The 21,911-nt window shown below is 39.4% G+C and overlaps 1 protein-coding gene across 8 annotated transcripts in view; it reads left to right on the forward strand.

The window, feature by feature from the left end:
* Positions 1–17,924, forward strand: part of PDE1A (phosphodiesterase 1A) — a 145,367-nt gene extending 127,443 nt beyond the window's left edge. For 2 of the 8 annotated variants that reach the window (XM_079311561.1, XM_079311560.1), the window contains exons 15-16: positions 14,342–14,461; positions 14,786–17,897. In XM_079311561.1, the coding sequence (XP_079167687.1) occupies positions 14,342–14,418 (77 nt within the window). In that variant the 3' untranslated portion in view covers positions 14,419–14,461; positions 14,786–17,897. Of the gene's footprint in view, positions 1–9,107; positions 9,453–14,341; positions 14,462–14,785 lie in introns of all 8 variants that reach the window. The other 6 variants (XM_079311557.1, XM_079311556.1, XM_079311554.1 and 3 more) reach the window with 6 other exon arrangements.
* The last annotated feature ends 3,987 nt before the right edge of the window (positions 17,925–21,911 follow it).

The raw sequence follows: 21,911 nt of genomic DNA on the forward strand, positions 1-21,911 counted from the left end.
ATAAAAATAGAAGACCACCAGAGTGCCCAAGGCCACTTTGCTACAGCCTGCAGAAATCAAGCAGTCCTGAGCTGGGACATGAAAGGTCCTTCAGTGTGGCATAATGGAGAACTTGTCTGGAAGTTTGCTATTTGCAGTTACACAGAAATAACCAGTTTGATTCTGGTACATCAACTTTTTGGTGTGTTGGTCTGGAGGTGTACAGTGCTTCCAAGGGCACTGTTTCCCCTTCGTTCCCAAAGCTTTGTTGTGCTCTATAAATTGCTGATATATTTAGCCCAGTTTTACTGGCCTGTTGACAGGCATTGAGAACACAAAGCTACTTGCTGCAAGTGATTTAAAAATTATTTTGGATAAGGTTGCAGTCAATATCCATGAGAGGCCCAGCAAAATCCAGGAAACTCTGGGCATGCTTTGTACTCTGACAAACAGAGATGTTAATGTTCAAGGCTCCATGGATTTTGTTGAAACTGTGGTTGTCCTAACCTCCTTTTTTTTCCATCAACTTGAGTAATAAAGCATGTCTGAGTACTACCTGAACAGAATTATGGATTTGCAGTAAAACATACATTAGGGAAGCTAATGGGTAAGTGAAAATAGCTGGTGTTGGGGCCAGAGCCTGATGAACAGTATTGTCTCTGTGTGATTGTGGCTGAATCTGTTTTTTTGAACCACTCTGAGAGGAAAAGATTTATAGAGATCTGCTGCCACAAAGAGGCTACTTGCAGCTACATCTGCATTTAACTGGAGCATGGCATAGACACCTTCAGGATGCTTGATTAGCCTGTAGAGGAATCCTTGTGAATAATGCAAATAATTTTGAGTACACATTTATATTTTATTAGTAAACATATAGTAAGGTGTTTTGTTTTTTTTTTTTTCATTAACAGCTGTGGGGTGGATTATATAGGTTTTGTGGAAGTTATATTTTCCATTCATTTGGAATGGAGTGTCTGCATCCATAGTCCATACATGGATGGCCTAAGCAGGCTCTAAGGGCTGCTGTAAAAGAGTTTTTTGTTAGGTAACAATAGCCTTCTGTAGGGCACTTTCTGAGGTAGCACATAATCCTTGTCACTTAATGGAAAAGGGAGTCTTCTTGAACTGGTCCAGTGTATCTGCTCAGAAGCTGTACCCAGCGAAGGCTGAAAATCCTCAATCAGGCTGTGCAAAATTAACATCTAGTAAAGAATAAAAAAAATTGCAATAAATCCCCCTTCCACTTGAAATTCTTTTCAGATTTACCACATTTGACTAAGCTTGTAAGTGAATAACCTGAGCCCTTGAACTTCAGATGGTTAGTCCCATCCTGCCTATATCTTCTCTGACTCCGTGCTTGATGGAAAATCTTTAGGCTGCTTTGGGCATATGTTTGAAGTTGTGTTTTATTCATATGTTAGTAGGAGCATGTACTGAGAGATGTCAGAGATAGATCACTGCCAGGTGAAAGAAGTGCCATCATTGTTCCTAGCTAGATGATTTATGACAAGTCACAAATTGCTGAGTGCACTGAGGAGGTCACACATGTGAGCACGGTGTTGTGGTAGTAAACAGGCTGAGGCTCTCTGCAGATCTCCAAATACTTCCTGAGCTGACTATGACAAACAGAGCTTGTGCTGTTAAAGGAGCCATCTGCATTCCTGTCAGTGGGCTCTGCAAACACCAGATATTGTTCCCAGTTTAGTTCACAGGCTCAGGAGAAGTTGTCTCTATAAAATGTAGTACTACAGATGCACAAGGAATACAGAAAGAAACTAGCACCATTCCATATAATTTCCTGAGGATGAACTCATGTCAGTTTTCAGGATAAGGTTATGCATGTGGCACTGGTAGTTCAGCTGGAGCAAAGGCTCCCTCAGTAAGAGCCAGAGAAGATGGTCTGTCTCCTGTGCCAGGCAGTCCAGAGGAAAAAACTGGCTCTCACTGACAGTGCTGTTGACAGGAAAGCTTTCCTGGAGATGCTGGCACTGCCTCTCCCTGCAAAGATAGTTGCTGTTGAGACTTGATTCAGAGCAAGCAGCCTGTGCAAGAAACAGCGTGCTGTGCTTTGTTTTTGGAAAGGCCCTGGTTAGTAAGGGAAGTGTTTATCTACCTAGGCAGCTGTTTGAAAGCCTCCTAAACAGAAGGCTCAGTAAATAGGATGGCTCCTCTTTGCTAAAAAGGCCATGTCTCTGTAATTGATGCAGTGGAGCTCAGAGCTCTATAGCCTAAGGGTCTTCAACCTTTCACCACTGGAGAATTAGAGGAATGTTTCTCAGGCTTTTCAGGGAATGCTGTTAACAGGGAATTACCATAATGATCAAACATCTGGGATTCTAATTTGAAAGCCTTGATGTTTAATTAATACTCCAAGCCCCAATCACCAGATAATCTGTCTTGTTCAACTCAACACAGTGATAAAGATACCGTTCCATCCTGTACTTTTTACCATGTATTGTTGATGGCTGCTGCTGTTTGCAATTATTATACTGTAGCAAATGGGCAGTAAATGTGCTCAGATGTAACTGAGAGGTGCTTTCATTGGAGAATATGTGCTCTAAGTGGACTTTAAGGTCTGAAAGTTATTGACCTACTGAGAAAGCTGTAAGAAACACAAAACTTGTTGGGAAAGATTTAACTATCAGTAAGAGCCTTCATAGTGCACTTCTTAGAAGAATTGTAACACGATTCTTTACAAAATACGATGTTTATTCCTTTATTCATACTTAGTTTGTTCTATAAAGATGTTCCAAAGATATACTAATAAAGTTGGTCTGTGCTTGGCAAGCTCAGGTACTCTTAACAGAATGTAAGGGTATGTACTATTAATCATACTTTACATGATTTACATGCTTTAATCTCTTCAGTAGATATCATGGTAAATAAAGTTACAGAGATAAAAAAGTATCATTATTTTCTGCTTATATTGAACAGAAAGAAGCACAGGCAGCTCAGGACACTCACCTGAGTTCAAATAACAACAAGGGTATGCAGCTACACCAAGGTCCAGCTGCCAATCAAATGGGCCCATCTTGAGGATAATACAACAGCAGTTGTAGAACAAACATTATTTTCATCTTGGTTATGTACCTCTTCTAAAGAATTAAGTGTTACAGGACGTGACCCAAGTTTGTATTATCTGCATGGAAAGACATCAGTGACAAATATTGTCCCCAACACTTTTGCAGTGCCCTGGGCTTCGTGGCTCCAAAGTGTGTGTCTGGGATGAGTGACCTCATCAAGGATGGATAAAAAAAACATGTGTGAGGCTGAACCAGTCTCTCACACTGACTTCTGCTTAATTTTGGTGGTAAAAATGTGACAAAATAACAACTATTGCATCTTTGGAGTGGAGATCATGGTTTTTTTCCCCCCCCAAGGGCAGCAATTTTGAATAACAAATGTCTCTTCTGAAAGACCTGTGCATGATACCTGCAGGCTCCCCTTGGGCACTTTCAGTTCTGCATACTTGCAGTCACAATAACCACAGGGTTCAGTTCCATTTTGTCTGAGAGATTTTCTCTGCAGACTCAGGAAGAAGAGAGTAGCAGCTGCTGAAATGTGAAAATCTGAGAGTGATGATCTGATGGCATGTTAATGTGACTTAGCAGCCGCTAGGAAGGGCGGGCTGTGGGAGGATGTGTGTGACAGTCACAGAAACTGACTGACAGCTTGGCACATGAAATCTACCCTAATGGGTGCTTTTAATCTGCTGGAAAATAATCAATTCAGGAGGCTAAAGGAGTCCCATCTAGTGCCAGTGACAGTGATTTTAATTGCAGTGCTAAAATGCTTAGGTCATAGGCAGTTTTTGAGCTAATTCAGAAATGTGTTAAGTGGGAAAAGGAGAATTTTTCAGCATGGTCTGAGTAAATGCAGGGAGTGGGTTGAGCTAAGAGTATGAAGAAATGCTTGGTATTGGCAGTACTTGGTAAATCACAGACTAAAGAGTGGTAGCTCACCTAATAATGAACCTGTTTTATACCTCCCTGGAGTACACATCAGAGAGCTGGCCCATCACTGCACATGACAGTTTGCATCACTTAAAGCCTCTTTTCCCTCTAGCAGGCTCACAGCAGCATGTCTCTTCCATTCCCTGTCCCAAAAGTTCCAGCATTCAAACCCCTGTGCTTACAGCTGAACAGCAAAAGAGAAGTAAAAGGTGGAGGTAGCAACCCTAGGAAACCATAAACTCACAAATTGCTTTTAACCAAATTCTTTAGTGAAAAGTTTTGATTTAATTTAGTCTCTGTTACTTTTTCTATATGAAATAATGCTGTAGCATTAAGTGCCACTAGATTACATGGTTTGCAGTCATTTTATATACTTCTGTAACTGTGATGAAATTTGCATGAGGAGTTGAAAGTGGAAGGAATCAGTCTCTAAATGACTCTGTGGGTTACTGGAGTATTTTCTTGGGTTTGAAAATGGTTGTCTGGGGAGAATCATGGTTGTTTGGGAACTTTTGGACATGTCTTTAAACTTACTTGGTAGTTCTAGAGGCACCAGGATCAGTCCTCTCCTCTCTGCAGAATTTTGATACTCTGTCCTAGTCTTTTAATTTCTCTTTAAAATGGCTGATGTGAGAACCTGTATTCTAGAAAGGTATATTTCCTTCCCATGTTGTTCTGGTTTCAGTCTTCTGTCATTGCTTTCTGGAATTTTGTTTTACAGTAAAAAAGGCAGACAAACCAGAAATCGAAGTTTGTCATATATACACAGAGATTCCATAACATCCAACAGCATTCTTCATTACAGGCTCCTCAAATACATTCATTCTTAGTGAAGATTAACAGCTTTCCTCTCTAATTCAGTAGTTTTCTAATTGTTAAAATGTTCATGTCATCATGTCTTTCTGTAAGGGTAAAGAATTGTAGCTTATATGAAAATAGCAGTGTGATTGAGAAGATACTTGTTTTACTGGGGTTTACAGTCTCTGCCATGAGCTGGTTTGAGATGTCCTCTTGCACTTGGCTCTTTTGTTTTTCCTCTCCATCTCTGTTAAATCAAGACATGCTCAAGTGATGCAGTTGCTCTGAACAGGAAGGTAATTTATAAGCCATGTACTGTGCTGGTCATAGCAGTTGAATGCTCTTTTATGTACTACAGGAAGGTGAGGAAAAGAAAGTTGAATGGACATATACAGAGAATAAAGTTCCAAAATGCAGCAAAGCTTCCTCACCACTTGGACCATGTCCTGGGAGTGTTGCTGCAGACATAGGCAGTAACAAACAGGGCTGGTGGAAAGCAGTTCTGTAGTTAGAAATACAGAACCTCCAGGGCCTCTGTGGTACTCTGGGGACACCACAGACTCCTACAGCTGAGGGCTAGAGATTGAATGTTGTGACAGTTTTACTGTTTCATGGACATTGTAGTCTTTTTTTGGACCAACAGGAATTCAGTGCTCCCATTCACTCCAGCAAACAATTAAAAAAAAAAAGAAGTTAAAGAAATCAATTAATTTTTCTGACATCTGTTAAGTGAAAAAACAAAAAACCCTAGTGACTTAATCAAGAGTATAATCTAATTTTAAAAAGAGAGGAAAGAAGTTGCCTTCAGTAGTTAACACATTTTCTTCAAATACAAAATTACTGACTACCAGAATTTTTCAGCTATTCTGAAATTTGGCTATTGTCTCATGGGTCCTGCCAGTTTGCCAAACAAAATATTGTATTACAGTTATTTTGCCAATAGACCAGCCTGAACACAAGGGCAAGAAAGACACCACTTATATCATGTTTTTGTGTCAAATGCCATTGTTCCTTCTCATAAAGGACTGTGCTTCAAGGCAGGATTTCAGAAACAGCACAGAAATGCAGAACAGAGGGATAAACTCAAGTCACCCCTAACAGACCAATTAGGAGAAGCCATTTATTTTATAGAGGAATTCACTTAAATTTTGCTGAATAACCTTGGTTTCTTGTGAAGAAAACAAATCCAACAGCTGAAAAAAGCAGAAACAGGCCTGGCTGCTGGCACTTTTGCCAAGTTAAGGCAGATAGAGAAAAACCAGTACCAACAACAACATCCTGAGTTGACTGCACTGCTCAACATACTCCTGCCTGCCTTTATCTGAATGGCTGTGACAATCCCTGAGCTCTTCTGGGCCTAAAAAACCAAAAAGTTTTCTGAGGGCCAAGATGGATGGTTGTTTAATCTTTTGTATTTTATTAATATATTTATTCTTATTGAATACTGAGACTGTTGCAAATGCCAGATTACCTGGTTCATTTAACATACTCCATTTCCATCTCTGCCTGGCCATAGTAATGTGTCCATAGGAAGCCCAGTGCAGGGTGAGGGGCAGCAGAGGGTCCCAGCATTTTGTAGCTGGCTGGGGGCAGAGACAGAATTTATTGCAATTCTTCTTGCACAGCAGTGGGGGGTCAGACATCATGCCAGCTCCATTTATTTTACACTAATAGGATTAATTTAGCAGTGTCCTGCTTGAATTCTGGTTATTTGGTCCCTATCCCAATCTCAGCCTCATTTAGACTGCTAGATAATTCTGTTTCATCAGAGTCATCTAGGACAGCAGAAATTATAGAGAGTTCCAAGTATTATATGCAATATAAAGGTCCTACATAACACAGAGTATAATTATTAGCTGCTATAGAAAGCAGAAATCTATGTTTTCCCAGCACATTCAGCATATCCCACAAGTCACTGACATACCACAACAACCCAGTACTTTTAATCTTTCTAGCAGTGGATTAAAGCTGAATGGTGGAAAGCAAGTCAGAACATAGAAGAAAACAGAAGGGGATCTTAATGACCCTTGTGACATCATCACAGAGAATTTTGTACTTGAGGCTGCTCAGTCTCAGTCCCTCCCACCACCAGTAGGCTCACACCAGTTTGAATGCAAAGGCACAACTTCTATCTGGTGTATTACCAAGTGTATCTTGGTGCAGAGATACTTCATTGCAAAGCTCCATCCATCAGTTAGTCCCAAGTCAGAGTTTGGCTCTGGTTTAGGTATTCTTAAACAGACAAATTGGAGTTCATCTCAAGGGCAGTCATAGAAACTGGAGACCATCATGACATAGGTCAAAAACAAGCCATCAGAGTTGTTATGATTAAACTCTTAACCTTCATTTGCCAGTTTAAGTTTGCTAGGGAGTGAATAAGAACAATTTTATGTTTGGCTATTCAGCTTTGTGAAAAAATTGTAGTGGATTTTGCATGTATGAATATTCTGAGCTTTCTCATATAAGAATAAAATGGTCAGCCATCCAGTTACACCAAGATACACCTGAATTCTGGCTAGAATAGACCTAAAACAACATTCAGGGAGAAAAATACTCTCTTCTTCCTAGTTTTCTGGTTAAAAAATCTCTCACCACCATGAGCTACATTAATATTACAGTTTTATGTGTGCTCTTAAATCAGCTTTGCTTTTTTTAACTTACTGATGCATCTGAAGAGCATGTAAAATATTTTATCTTTGAATTTCCTTGGGTTTTTTATGAAGCTAAGGAAAAATGCTGTAGTTGAGCCATTTGGAGGCAAATATGGCATGTAAATCTCTTTCTTAGGAAAAAAGTTTTGTGTAGGTAGGTTATATCATGAGTGACAGATGCTTTAAACAATATCTCTGGATTGAACATAACTTGCATCAAGTTCCATATACATATTTCTCAATGGCTTTAGCCCAACCTCTTCTTTGTAAGAGCTACATTGAAGTCTGTAGAAAAATATTGCCTGTCCAAGTTTCAGAAGATTTGGAATCCAAACCAACCAGGACTCTTAAGTTTTGGAAAAAAAAGGTTTAGCAATGTTGAAACTGCTTAAATTTTAATGTTCTTGATTGAAAGAAAGTATACCAGAAAGTATATATGACAGAAAAGGAAATTAACCACTCTATGCTTCTGCACATCAATTCAGGTTTGAAGGTGTTCCCTTCCATCCCATTTCATAAACTAAATTGTACTTCAGGGAGAACTTTTCTCTTTATTTAGAAAAGTGAGGTGGTGCCAAATGCTGACAGCAATAAAAATGTGCTCACAATCTGGGTTATCTTTCAGTTGTCATGTACAATCACTTGTGGCCTGGATTTGCACTGGTCACTCACAATCAGAGTTTCTGGGGGCTGCCAGCTGAACTCAGTAAGAATCTCAATACTTGGTTAATAATTTCTAACATCCAAATTAGAAATATTATGCAATATCATTCAGCTTTTTTATGCCCATATTCAAACTGCAGTGTTTTAACTTTTCCAATTGACAGTATTTGGCATCTTCTATACTAGTGTACAGATTTTAAATTCTAAATTTATGAAATACAGGTAATAATAGCAAGGCAAATAGGCCCTTCATGAAGAATGGTACATCTATTTTTTGTTGGACTCTTCACCTACCATCACAAGCTTTCCATTCTCTGTTTCTTTTTCATCTAGTTATTCCTGGAGCCATCTCTCTGTGCTGTTCTGTTCTTTCTCCTTTTACTCGGGACCATTCCATTTGTACTGTCCTCCAAGTCTCTGCAATAAAGCAAGCAGTAGAGCCTTGCACAAACATTACTTTTTCCTATTGCTACTGTCCCCTGGAGCACAGGGGAAATATTTGTTCCTTCCTGTTCTGTTTGTGCCATTAGTCAAAATGACAGAAGTACTGGACAGCACATATATAACCCCTATAGCCTGTTCCAGCTGATGGTTTGGATTCTCCAGGTTGATAGGCCAATTTCCTTCAGAGCTTCCCCTCAGTTCTGATTCCTGCCCCATCCCCAGTAAGGTGTCCCCTCCACACCCTCTGTCTCTTGCAGAACTGAGGAGTTCTGCTCTTCCTAGTCCTGTGTTGGCAAACACCACTGCAGAGGGATGTGCCTGCAGCAAGGGCTCCTCCTGCTCCCATCCTACTGTTGTCTGATGATGCTCCTTGCTGTGTATTATGGCCAAATAGAGGCACATCTTAGACATCAAACCAGAAAAAGGACTGCTATGGTTCAGCTGCAGTCGTGCAATCAGGAGCAGAATCTGACTTGTATTAAACACAGTGGGCATGGCCTCATGAGAAACTGATGTTCACAGTGTTCCTGTGTGCAGCTCTATCTGTCACTACTCTGAAATCAAAAAATTGTGGCATATCCTTCTTATCTAATTCATCTATTTTGTTCCCTCTTTGTAGAAGAACTTGTGAAAAATGTTGGTGAACAGGAAAAAGACCAAAGCAGAAATTCCAGAGATGCACAGTTACAGGAAGAGGCAACAAGGACACAAAATGAGAGTAGTCAGGGAAGTGATGGTTCAGCCTGTCCTCCCAGATCCATCGTCCTACAAGTAGTCTCTTTGGACACTCCTCTGAGTGATGGATCCAGCTCAGAAAAGTGCACTAACCCTGATCCGAACCAGAAAGATCCCAGCGATGCCCAGCAGGAGACACAGAATGCAGACCCACTGAATGGTAATGCTTCAGCACAGAGCACCAGCCAGCCCCATGGAGCTGTCCAGGGTGAAGCTGCAGCACTGTCTGGTATCTCCCTGCCAAACATCAACAGCACTGTAAAATATTGAAATCAGGTGTTGTGCAAACCACCTGCATAGGACAGTTTCTTCAGGCCTGTGTAAAAGTGGTAGTATCCTAAAACATCAAACAGAAGCATATAAACAATATCAACTTCTTGATATCAGCTATTTTGGATCTACTAGAAAATTCTTTAGAGAATATATTTTAGTTGAATTTGAAGAATGATTTTAAAATAATTTAAAGGTATATATTTGCAATAAAATAGCCATTTGTTACAGGAGAATAAGGTAAACTTACAAAACAGAACTGTCTAACATTTTATTTTTGAATAAGTAATTACACTATTAATATTTGTTCCCCTTATTTGGCACATAATATGACTGTTATTTTGTAAACCACATCCTTTGTACCAAACACAGTGTGAATCTAAGATGGAATCTAGATGGAATTTGCCAATTGTAGTAGTCATGGGACTGTGTCATTCTCTTAACCAGGAAGAGCAGTCTCTTGATTGTAGCTGCTAGACAAGTGGAGCAGCCAGAAAAATCTCTAAAATGTCAGAATATGTTTTTAGAGTACAAGTATCTAATCACAAGATGACCATGTCTAGTATCTGGGGATTGCAGCCCAGGATCAAGGGCAGCATGCCCAAGCAATGAGGAACAGATGTTGTCAAAGGGAAGAGGAAGACACTGTGCATCTTCATTTTATTTTCTGAGTTTGCTTATAGTTAGAATAAGCTTTGAGGTGTTAGGGTAAGAAGAATAATCAGGGATATAATGACACTTCTTTTCCTCACTTTTACTTAAAATGTGAAACTCATTAATGCTTTAATGACAGTAAGCCTTGCAATATTATGCCAGAAGTATGGCATTGTCTGAGCAGCAGTATTGAAGTGCTTATAATGCTTAGCTTAGACATGAGTATATTACTTGGCATATTTCTCAAAAAACCTTTTTATGGAAAACTCCCACTTACTCTAGATTTCCACATTCCATGGCTCCATGCTTTTATTGTTGACAGGTTTTTTCCATCAGAAATAACAGATGGTTAATTTAGGGCCCTAAATCAAAATATTTACACTAAAATTATTTTCACAGCATTTGAAGTTGTCTAATAACTGACATTTTCTCTTTTGACATGGATTTTTTACACTGGGTTTGTATTAAAGCTCAACTTAAGTGCCTTAGAGAAGATCCCCATCTCCTGGATGAGGAATGCAGTAGGAAAATCTGCATCTTTTCTCTTTCAGGCTTGGCAGAAGGTAGTTGTGGTGTAGCTGTACTTCTGATTCTTTAGGTGGCTGACCAACACAAATTATGCTTGAGAGATCAGATGCAACTCATCATGCAGTTAGTTCACTCTGTTGCCTTGTCTATCTTCACACTCCACCTTTCCATCAAGAGCAGAGATTTCTTATCTTATAAAATGCTAATCTAATTTGTTTTCTAAGGCAGGAATTTTTTAGAGAATGCATTGTACTTTGAAACTTCAAACTGCAAAATTTATGAAACGGGCAAGAAGCCATTAGGTTTTTAGTAGTGCTTTTGCACCTCTGTTGATGTCCAGTGGATCCAATCAGGACTCTTTTAACCAAGGTCAGATATTTTCAATGGAATGATGCTTCAAGTAGAACAAAGACGTGTTTTCCCTGTTTCACAAATTTGACTTATTAGAGTATTCTAAGGGACACCATACATCTGTCAGGACATTATTAGCATTCTCCATGCTTCTTCCAAAAATAAGACTTCTCTGCTTCAGTAGTTGCTGTACTGAGTGTTGTGGGGGTAGAAGGCTAAGAGGATGCCCAAAATTCTTGCTGACTCCCGGGGTGAAGTGAGCACCTGTGGGTGAGGGAGATAGAAAGGAAAAAGAAAAGCAATGTGGTTATTCAGGTTGAAATTTAATATGTTAGCTGTCATTGTTCTGCTCTTATAAAAAGCAGAAAATCCATTTAAGATTTCTGTGATTCAGTTACAACAGTTGGGAACACAGGAAGGTGACGTGTGTGCACTCTTGGGAGCTGTCAATGTATGTTTGGATGTGCTCTGATGAGGGGATTCCCCATCTAAAAAAAATTTTTAAAGGAATTATTTTCTGCTCCTTGTATCACATCTCTTTCTAGGTGTAGTTTTTGTAGACAGGTGTAGCTCTGCCCTGGGTCCAGGCTGGTGCAGAGGAAGATGGGAGGGTCACTGTTACAACCACTACAGTTGAGACTGAATGTTGTTTTTCTCCACAGTACTTTTTTTACTCTCCATCATCTCACTTTCATTTAATTGAATGGTACAAGATTAAATGAAACTATTATAAGGTGATATTTTAAGTGATGATCTTCCTTTTCTCCTGAGTGATTTATTAATTAGAACATTAATTTTAAAAACTGCTTATGTTTAATTAAACGACTTCACATTTCAATGATTTATAAATACTAATTGGCAAACTTAACTTCTCACTTGTAATGATAGCCACATTAATCCTTAATATCAAAATGCAAGGGAGATAATAAATCTGTGATAAAACAAATTGCCAGTAGCTTTGTTCTGTATGATAGGAGAGGACTGCCCAGTCCCATTGAGTGTGCAGCAGTCAGTAATGAGAGCCCCTGGAGAGCAGCCAGGGCAAAGAGCAGTGGGTAATCCACACCAACCACATGCCAGTGTGATTTGTGGTGGCACTGGGGGATCACCCATGCCATGGAAATGCCTCTCAGTGGTGTGGAGCTCCCTGTGCCCAGGCAGAACAGGAGCAGATTGCTGTGCTGCCTCCTTCCTTAGTGCTCCTGGGGTGAACCAGGCCCCTGGCACATCCCTGTTCCTGCATGGGGTAAGGGTGGAGGGAAGGTTAGATTGAAAAACCAAATCATGTGTTCATAAAAATATAGTGCTTATAAGGTAACAGCCATTAGCAACCATTTTTTTAAGCACAAAAAAAAAACCCCAAACCAAACTTGATGCACAAAAAAGAGAGCTATATATGACTTAGAAGTTAATGTTTAGTTTGTTTAAATTTATACCACAATATCAGAAAGATATTAAGCTGCTAGAGACTTTCCAGAGCAGGCCACAGGATGGGAAGGATCTGGAATAGAAGCTGTGTGAGGAGCAGCTGAGGTCACTTGGTCTGTTCAGCCTGGAGCAGACTGGGGGAGAACTCATTGCAGTCACAACTTCCTCATGGGGGGAAGAGGAGGGGCAGGCACTGATCTCTGCTCTGTGGTGACAGTGACAGGACCAGAGTGGCCTGAAGTGGTGTCAGGGGAGATTTAGGTTGGATATTAGAAAAAGGTTCTTCACCCAGAGGGTACCAGAACAGGCTCCCCAGAGCAGTGATCCAACACCAAGCCTGACAAAGTTCAAGGAGCATTTGGATGAGTCTTTCAGGCACATGATGTGATTCTTGACAAAGGTGCTGAGCAAGGCCAGGAGCTGGACTCCCTGATCCTTGTGGGCCCCTTTCAACTCAGCATATTCTGTGAATTGTTTTGTTTTAAGGCTTCTGCAGCCTCAAGTGTCAAGTATAAAACTTCAATATTTAGATAAATAGATTTTACTTTCATGCTTCTTCCCACTCCCATTTTTTTTCTTTTTCTTGTTGTTTTTATGGATAATAATGCTAATAAAGTTTTGCTAAATCCCTCCAAAAAGAGCCAAAGGTGGTAAGGTCTGTAGACAACCTTGCTCTAATTAATGTTATTCCAATTTTGAGACTTTAAAAGCCTTTGAATTGTTGGTTGTCTGTATTCCACCTACATAGAACTGATGTAGAATAAGGGGTGATGTAGGATTCTGCTGGGGACAGTACAGCCCATCTGCTTGTGGCTGCATTACAGAGTAGGCAGTGCACACTGCCACCATCCAAGATAATTAAACAAGGGTGAAATCAGTAGCAATTTTTCTTCCTTGCAGTGAAGCTGTGGCAGTTTCATAGATATTAATTTTCTTCTTTCTTCACGCTTGTTCTCTTGAGTTTTCTTTCCTGTCTTCCTATTCTCTTTACTAAATCATTAGCCTCTTCTTCAATTGGCCATCATATTTCAATTTTCCTTTCAGATCATGCATCATCTGCTTTCCCTTTCAGCTACTTATACATTTGTTTTTTGGCTTTCAAGAATTTCCCCCTCTCTATTTTTATAACTTTTGAGCTTCTCCCAGGCCATCTTTTCCACTTTTGAGATTTCTATGCTCTTCCTTTTTGTCATTTAGCATTCTTTACTGGTGGGATCCCTGGATCAAGTGGATAAAACTGAGAAGTTACTATATGTAGTTAGTAAATAGTGCTATCAGTTTGCTACCCTGCCTACCATCTCAGTGTATAAATTCCTCCGCTGTACTCATTCAAAGCAACTGAAGGAATAGTTTAAGCAACTTCTATGGTTTTATGATTGTCGATTTGAGATTCATATTGTATCACTTAGTTTGAAAGCTGCTTGAGTTACTCTGCTGCTATCTGTTTGAACTGGGTTCTTAGAACCTGATACTGGCATCTTTCATTATCTGGGGGAAACTTAGACTCTGATTTGAAAGCCTACAGCAAAGAGGATTTAAACAGCACTCTGCAGAGGGTGAATTTTGACTTTCAATAGGCTGGAAGAAAAAAATGAGCCAAACCCACTTTATTAACACTCATGTAAAAGTCTTCATAGTTTTGTTTCATGCTGTCATCTATTGCTTTCATCCTGTCTTTTGCCTTGTGGATAAACCATAATTATTGTTTAATTCAAGCTGCTGCTTATCCTGGTGAGAAAGGAATTAAAGAAAGCAGTTGACTGAAACCTCATTTTAACCTTAAAATACCTTGAGGAAGTTGATTCTGTCTGTCTGTGGCTGTGCAGATTCTCTTGACTTGGTTAACTTCCTCATTCAGGTTCCCAATCACATCTGTTTGTCTTCCAGGTGAGCCTAAACACTGTAAGACGTCAGAAGACATTGTAAAAGCCACGGAGCAGACAGAAGCACTGGTACAGAACTAGATTTGCTATTTCTTAAAAGCTTCTGACATTTCAGGCAGGACAGGTAATTCAGTCATTTCTTTCTTTAATGGGGAGTGTTTTATACCATAAAGACTAGCTTAGTGCTATTCTTAACCTCTTTGTTCCATCCCAGTTGTGTTTATATTACAAAATTTTGAAGTAGGGACCTAGAATACCCCACTTTCAATGTCACCTTAAAAAAATTCAATATAAAGAAGGGAAAACCAGTACTTTTAAATCTCTGAATTCTTAGAGTGAGACTAAATGATCATGCAATAAATCATCTTGTATTCAAGTATATGGAATATGGAAAGTGATAGTATCAGAAATCTGTTGTTTATGAATTTTCATTTGACCTCTGTTGCAGGAGAAAAGAACTCTAGCTGTTCCTACCTCATGATCTCAGAGGCTGTTATGTGTCAACTTATTTTTGGATCATCCTTTTTCTGTGGAGAGTGATTGAACAAAATGTTCAAAAATGTAAAATGTAAAACCCTGAGCTGGTAACTCAAGGCACCTAAAAACTTGCAAGATTTCAGTTGTTTTTGTGTTGCTTTTTCCTCTTCTATTCTGCTTTCTTAAACTAGCCAAATAATTTTTCAGCCAAAGTTGGACCTTGCTTTGTTGCATCACTGGTACCAGACATTTCCAGTAAATCACGAGATAACTGGAAACATGATGTTTGTCATCTGCCTGGGATTGCTGTTACATGTCACTGCTGCTGGTGTCCAATGCAAATGGAAAATCAAAATGAAATGTGTTTCTAGATACTTGTTCATGCAATCATGCTGCATGCATCATAAAAGTCCTACTTGTTAGCTTCCTTACAATATCTGGAAATAAATTTTTGTAGAGTGTACAGGGAAGTTGCAGTTACACTGACCAGCCTGCACTAATGAAGATTCTTTCCCATTGCAGTGGCTGCCATATGGACAGAACTGGTGTTGAACAAATTTGAAAGTAATTGAATAGCATCTGGTGTTAAACATTAAAACATTCTGAATCCTGTAATATTTTGAAAGGCATCAGCACTGGTGTCAGCCCTACTATGAAGCTGGTACTTACTGTTTTGTAGGGTGGAAGAGACAGCAACAGAAATTAATGAAAATTGCTTCACTTCAGCAAAGTGCTGTGTTGCCTCTCGGGCAGAATCTGAAGGTGACACTGAGGCCTTATGTCATGGTTTATCTCAAATGCAAAGGTGACAACATACATCCTGCAACATCTTTGCTAGAGTTTGTTTCTTTTTGAGGGGCAGCAACAGCAGCAGCACACGGGCAGTCCCTCTGCAAGAAGCCTTGGAATGAGCCCTCCAGACCAAACTGTGCTCCTAAAGAAACTCCCTTTTCATCTCTTCTTCCCTCGAGCTGCACATGACCCCTCCTGATTCCTCTGGTGTCCTACTCAGCTGCAGCCAACCTCATTTCCCTCTGCTGTGCCCTGCAGGAGGCTGCAGGCTCCTGTTCAGGCTGTGGGCGCTCAGTGGCTGCACTCCCTGCTCTCCTTTCTGGACCCTGTGGTTATTACCTCACTGAACAAAAGGTCCTTCTAATCAGCATGGTCCGCTCTGAAGGGGACTCGTGGGGGCAGTGGCACTCTGCTCTGTGCCAAGAGTGACTGAGACCTGTGTGCTGCTCATCTGCTGCTTCAGGGATCCACCCAGAGCTCAGCGGGCATCAGCTCCACCTCAACCAGGGCACGCTGTGCCCGACTGGAGAAGGAATCATGAGCAATCACCTTTGCTGAGGGACCCTTACATGTCCACACCTGTTGACTGTCTCTTTTCTGACAGCAGAGCAGTCAAAATTGAGCTGGGAACAGTGTAAGCTCTGAGCCCAGGGACAAGGGCATGCCAAAAAGTGGAATTCCTGTCATTGAATATGTAAGCCATATATGTGCTATGCATAAGTAGTATGCATAGTTTTAACTTAAGAAATGTTTGTGCATATAGGATGTAAAAAATACATTTAAATTGTTTTGTGTATCTGGTCCAAGGCTTGTATTTAGCATGGACAAATTTCTGTACAGTGCCGTTAACGAATGAAATGTTAACAGATGAAATTGTATCATAGATGTTATAACGCAATCAATATTTTTTGCTAAGAGTTAAGAATTTATATATTCTCTGCTGGTGTTTGAGCAAATTGTTAGTAGCCTGGACCGCTCTGTGCACCTTTGCATCCTTTTTGGGAATGTTGGACTACTTTTTTCCTTTGTAATAAAATGTAAACTATCTTATGGCTTCTTATTGTCCTTATGACAAGAGAAGAAATTCAATGGTCATATCAGACTTTTTAAAATTGTAAATTGCCATATGCTGTGGCAGTGGAAAATCGCTTTGATTATGATCTGAGAAGTCAGAAACTTACTTTAGATAAGTAGATCATCCATAGTTCCCACCAAATTTGAAAAGAACAAAAGACATCTACTATCTTTAAAAACTAGGCCAGTTAGATATTTGCTACTGACTGTTTTTCAGCATGGTAGTTTATGACTCACTGAGACTGAAACTCTGAAGCAATCAGAATTTAATCTCTATATTGTATTTTCAATTCCAGACTTTTACCATAGTAGAACTTAAAGTTTTTTTATGCATCTCTATCCAATTGACATTTATTACTCTGCAAAAATTTTCACCTGGAAATACAAGCAGAAAATAAACTAGTTTCTGCAGAGAATTTGAAGCACCCTGTGGGGCTCTCAGTATCCTGTTGTCATAATGATCACCAAGTTCTACCACTGCAGAAGCTGGAAGGAGCTCCTGGTCTCACAGGAGGTGCTCATTGCCTGAAGATCTCATTCATTAGGATAGAAGAGTGATTTTTCCTATAAATAATCTTATTTGCTCATTTTTATTCAGATTTTATCACTGTGGTAGATATTACTGAAATACAAGGAGAGTCCTTAGTTTTTTGTTAATGCCAGCTGATTCTCTTTCTTTCTCCCTTTGTTTGTTCTTAGCAAGATTTTGCCTGGACATGACCCAAAGCTTGGTGTGTTGTTTGGATGAGGAGAGTTTTCTTTGATGGAGTAGACCAGTAGAGCCAACACGTTGGTTAAGGCTTTGGGCTGGGTGAAATTTGGGTTCATATGGCAGAAAGGCTTCTTGAGAGAGCCTCTCTCTGAGCAGTAGTTTTATATCTGAAACCTGTCAGGCTGTGCTGCCAAAACACTGCATGGGGCCCTAAGAAATGGTGTTTGTATCTGCATCTCCCCCACAGCATCCTGGGCATGTACCCTGCATTGAGCACACTGAGGAGCTGTAGCTATAAATGAGCCCTCAAGAGTTTTATTTTGTACTTTTATCTCTAGATATATGACAGATATATTATGTAATATTGTTATGGGTTATGATCTAGCCAGTATTTTTTTTATTTAATTTTCAAGAAGGCAATCTACAACTGTATGTTTTTATTCTGCTGTATTTGTCCATATTTCCTATGATGATATTCCCAAATAAATCTGATTTGAGGGCAAGGATTGTGAAGCTCCTGAGTGTTAGTTACAAATTTGATTGCCTGGAGCATTTTTATTCATTTGTGTATGATTTTCTTTGAGAAATGACAGTGCATATATAGTCATTTCCAACACTTTCACCCATTTGGGACTCCACAATTTTTCCATTACTGTCCCAGTTTGCCACACAAACTCACTCACATCCTCATAGCACATTTGAAAACAATTTCTTTAAGCGAGTCTTGCCTTAGCCTTTTATGGTTAAAGTAGCCCTTGCACAAAGAAAAACATAACCAATAAACTACTTTTTACCTAAAAAAATTCTTGCTGTTGTTGACATTGAAGGAGCTACTGGGACTGTACTTGTTAGCAATAATTCTTCAGGAAGGGTATGACTTTGAGAGATACCTCCATGGCTTGGTGTGAATTTTACAATCCAAGTTCAGTGTAAATGGAATTAAACAGGGCTCCTTTCAGTTTGGATTGAAAATGAATGGAAAGAATCCCATTGGCTCAAACATGTATCAAATCCCAACTAGGTGAAACATCCTAACATGATGAAAATAACTCAAGACAACTGCTTTATACCACATTCTTTGCAGTTCCTCTTTTCCAGGTGTTATCTGAGCTACATGCACAAAGGACCTTCTTCTTGTAGAGATGCCAGAAGTCAAACAAGCAACTACTGTGATGAAAATAATTTCAAATTAACAAATCAAGATCACTAGTGGTAAGTGGCTGAAATGAGTGTTTTTAACAGACTATACAGTTATTGTATGGGAAAAGGGAAAATGTAAGCATGATTTACATTCTCCAGCAGCAGATTAGAGATTTCTGTGTTCAGTAGTTTAGCAACAAAGGTTTGTCTGAAAGGGGAGTGCATCTCTTTTAAAGCATTCTTTAAAAAAATCACATTCTTGAAAAACAGAATGGAAAAATGAGTGGAAATTAATTTAATGGTGTGAGTAAAAGAGATTGCCCTTTGTCAAACACTAGGCAAATATTTAGGCTACTTCCCCAGAATAATTTTACTTTCCTGGTCATTTAAGCATTTAATGGGTCCCCAGAGACTCCTTTTCCATGTCCCAGGGCAAACATTCAGAAGTTTTATCAAACTGTGAATATCTAAGTTTTCCCCTGGGAACAAAGAAGTCATAACCATGGAGTTATAAATAGAAAAAAATTCTTGTCAAAATGGAAAAAAATCTCTTATAAAACTGTTTTGGGCTGAACTTAGATGCAAAATATTTTATTTGTGCCTAGGCAAGTACTTTGCTTGTGGCCTTTGAGTGGAGAACTGTTGGAGAACTTTGCATTAGCTAAACTTGGACAGATAATATCTTAGCAAAATCAACTATTCTGCCAGATTATATAGTACATGAACTTTAAAGCTGTTGAATTTTATGCATTTGCAACATCCTGTATAGGTGATTATTACAAACCATAAGTAACAAAGTTGCAGCTAAATAAGGGGGTAAAAATCAAAATGGTAAGTACAATCTTGGCTTTAAGATGGAACAGTTAAGCACAACAGAAGTTTCTTCACTTTTATTTGACCTGTAGTTTTAAAGCTGTTCATCACCACATAGGACCTCATGCTGATGCACCTACAAGCAACACTCCTGAACCTGCAAGAAAGATTGTGGAACTTGTATCATAATACCATGAATAAACATCAAGTTACATGAAAATATTGGCTAATTACTTGTATAAAGTTAATATGATTATCTCAATCAAAATTCAATGAGTCAAAGGGTCAAATTCACCTGTGATGTATTTCCATGAAAGCCAAGAAAGATGGTGTGATTATAGCAGAAATTAATTTGTTAACTGCTTAGTAATTGGTTGTCTCTTGCTTTCTTTGTATTCAGTTGGCTTACAGATTTTGTTTTCTGCAGAGCAGGGTGCTCTGAGGGTCTAATGTCTCTGTAAAAAGCATGTACTTAACTTTAGGCCATCTTGAATTCTTTTGTTGAAATTGTGCTTCCTTATCTTTGAGACTGCTCAACTTTGAGACACAGTTGTATTTTTCTTACTTGTCAGAAAAAACCTTTATTGTTTGGGGTTCAGCAGTAGTTCACAACTGGAATTAATGGCAGCATATTTGGGTCAAACATTTTAGTATAATGCATGATGCATCTTTATTTTAGCATTCCCACCTGGGGAAGACTCCTATTCTGCTAGGAACAAGGTGGTTTGGGGTGGGGCAGAGCTGACTGCAGCCAGAGAAGCTCTGGAAGACGTGTGTGGTTTCAGGTAAATGGTAGACACAGGAGCATGACTACAGAGTTGATATTTCCAGTAAATTAGAGAATAAAAATGTCATGAGAAATTTAAATATTATTTATAGTTGACCTTCATGTCTGTTTTTAATATTCAATCTGCTGAGTGTTTAAAAAAGCAATTAAAAGTCCCATATAATGTTAAAACCCTTGATAAATGTAATAAACAAATGACATATTCAAAAGAGAGAATCTATGTCCCATTAGGAGAGAAAAAGAAAGATGAGAGCAACATATGGCAGTATAATTAGAATGATTAGGGAAGCACATCAACAGAATTTATGCTGCAGGGAAAATGTAATAAGAAACCAACACACTTTCCTCACTGCCCTGAAAACTGCAAATATCGCTCTCTGAAAAGGAGAAGATGCAGAAAGGGTCCCTGGCATTTAAAGCTGTAACTTGTGTTCTTCTGTCATTATTAAAGATGCACACAGCCATCTGCAAACCATTTATTTTTTGTAGAGTTCACATTGTCCCATTGCTTTGATTAATAAGGAGCAATATTACACCTCAGCTGCTTTTCAGAAAGATGCTATTTTGGAAACCTAATTAATACTCATTCCACAGTTAGCTTGAGGTGTTCGTTAGTGCCAGATACTGAGTTCTTATTTGTTTCTCATTATGTGGAGAGTATTGCTTCTCAATGCCAGCGTTTTTGTTTTGCATTTTGGAATAACCTTTCTACACTCCTGCTTCCCACAGCCCTCCCTTCAGAAGAGCTAATAACACCTGTCATCATTATTTTCACATGCCTGTTAATGTCTGCTGAAGACATTGTGGGCTATTTACATAGATAGACTATCCTGATGCACAGCAAATATTCCTGCCATTTTCTGAACAGTTGGGCCAAAGAGAAAAGCAAAATTTAGAAACTTGGCAATGCAATTAAAATCTCAGCTTACCACTAAGGGTCAGTATATACTAGGCAAATTAATCATTTGAAAGAGTGTGTATGGCCTAGCAGAAATGCCAAATAATTTTTCTGCCCTAAACCCCTCAGATTATTTCATTTAAAAAGCATAAAATCTATAGGAGTAAATAGACACTTAACTTGTATAAACTCCATCAGCCCATTTTGATGAAACTGGAGATTAGCAGCATCTTCCAAGCAGCCTGGGCTTCAGCAGAGGGTGCACAACTATCCTGCTTGAGATTTGCTGAGTGCTGCTATCCTCAGTGGAGGATAAAGGAGAGAGCACAGCAAAGCAGACGGCATTCAGCAGCCACTCACTCAGTTGCCAAGTATAATGCTGTGCATGAAAAGGTTAAATGTAATTGCACATGTCAGGAATCAACAGAACAACTGAGGCTCTTTCTGGAGCTCACTCTTGTGCTGAGCTGCTATAGAAAAAAATAATAAAAAGAATGAAAAAAGAACATCTGTGGGCCTGGGCACTAAGATGGATGCAATAGGAGAGGAAGAAAGGGAAGTTTGAGGGACAGCATGTTTTAAATATGCCCTTACATTGTCCCCCCAGGGTTAGTGAACAGACAATGCCTTGTTTTCTGCAGGAATAAGGTCCCTCATGAAAAAAAACTTGTCTCAAGAGAACAGACATGAGGAGGGGAGCCCTGCACTGAGCAGGACATTTGTTGTACAGTGCCAGCTGTACAAATGCAGACCTGCAGCCTGTAGGAGCCCTGCTTGGATCCCCCCAGCCACCATGGCCCACCCAGGCCAGCTCTGGAGAGAGTCACCCAATGCCTCACCTGCTGGAGTAAAAGAAATGCTTTTTTATTAAAGAGTGAAAA

This window comes from Erithacus rubecula (assembly GCF_903797595.1).
Source record: "Erithacus rubecula genome assembly, chromosome: 8".
NCBI classification, from domain to species: Eukaryota; Metazoa; Chordata; class Aves; order Passeriformes; family Muscicapidae; genus Erithacus; species Erithacus rubecula.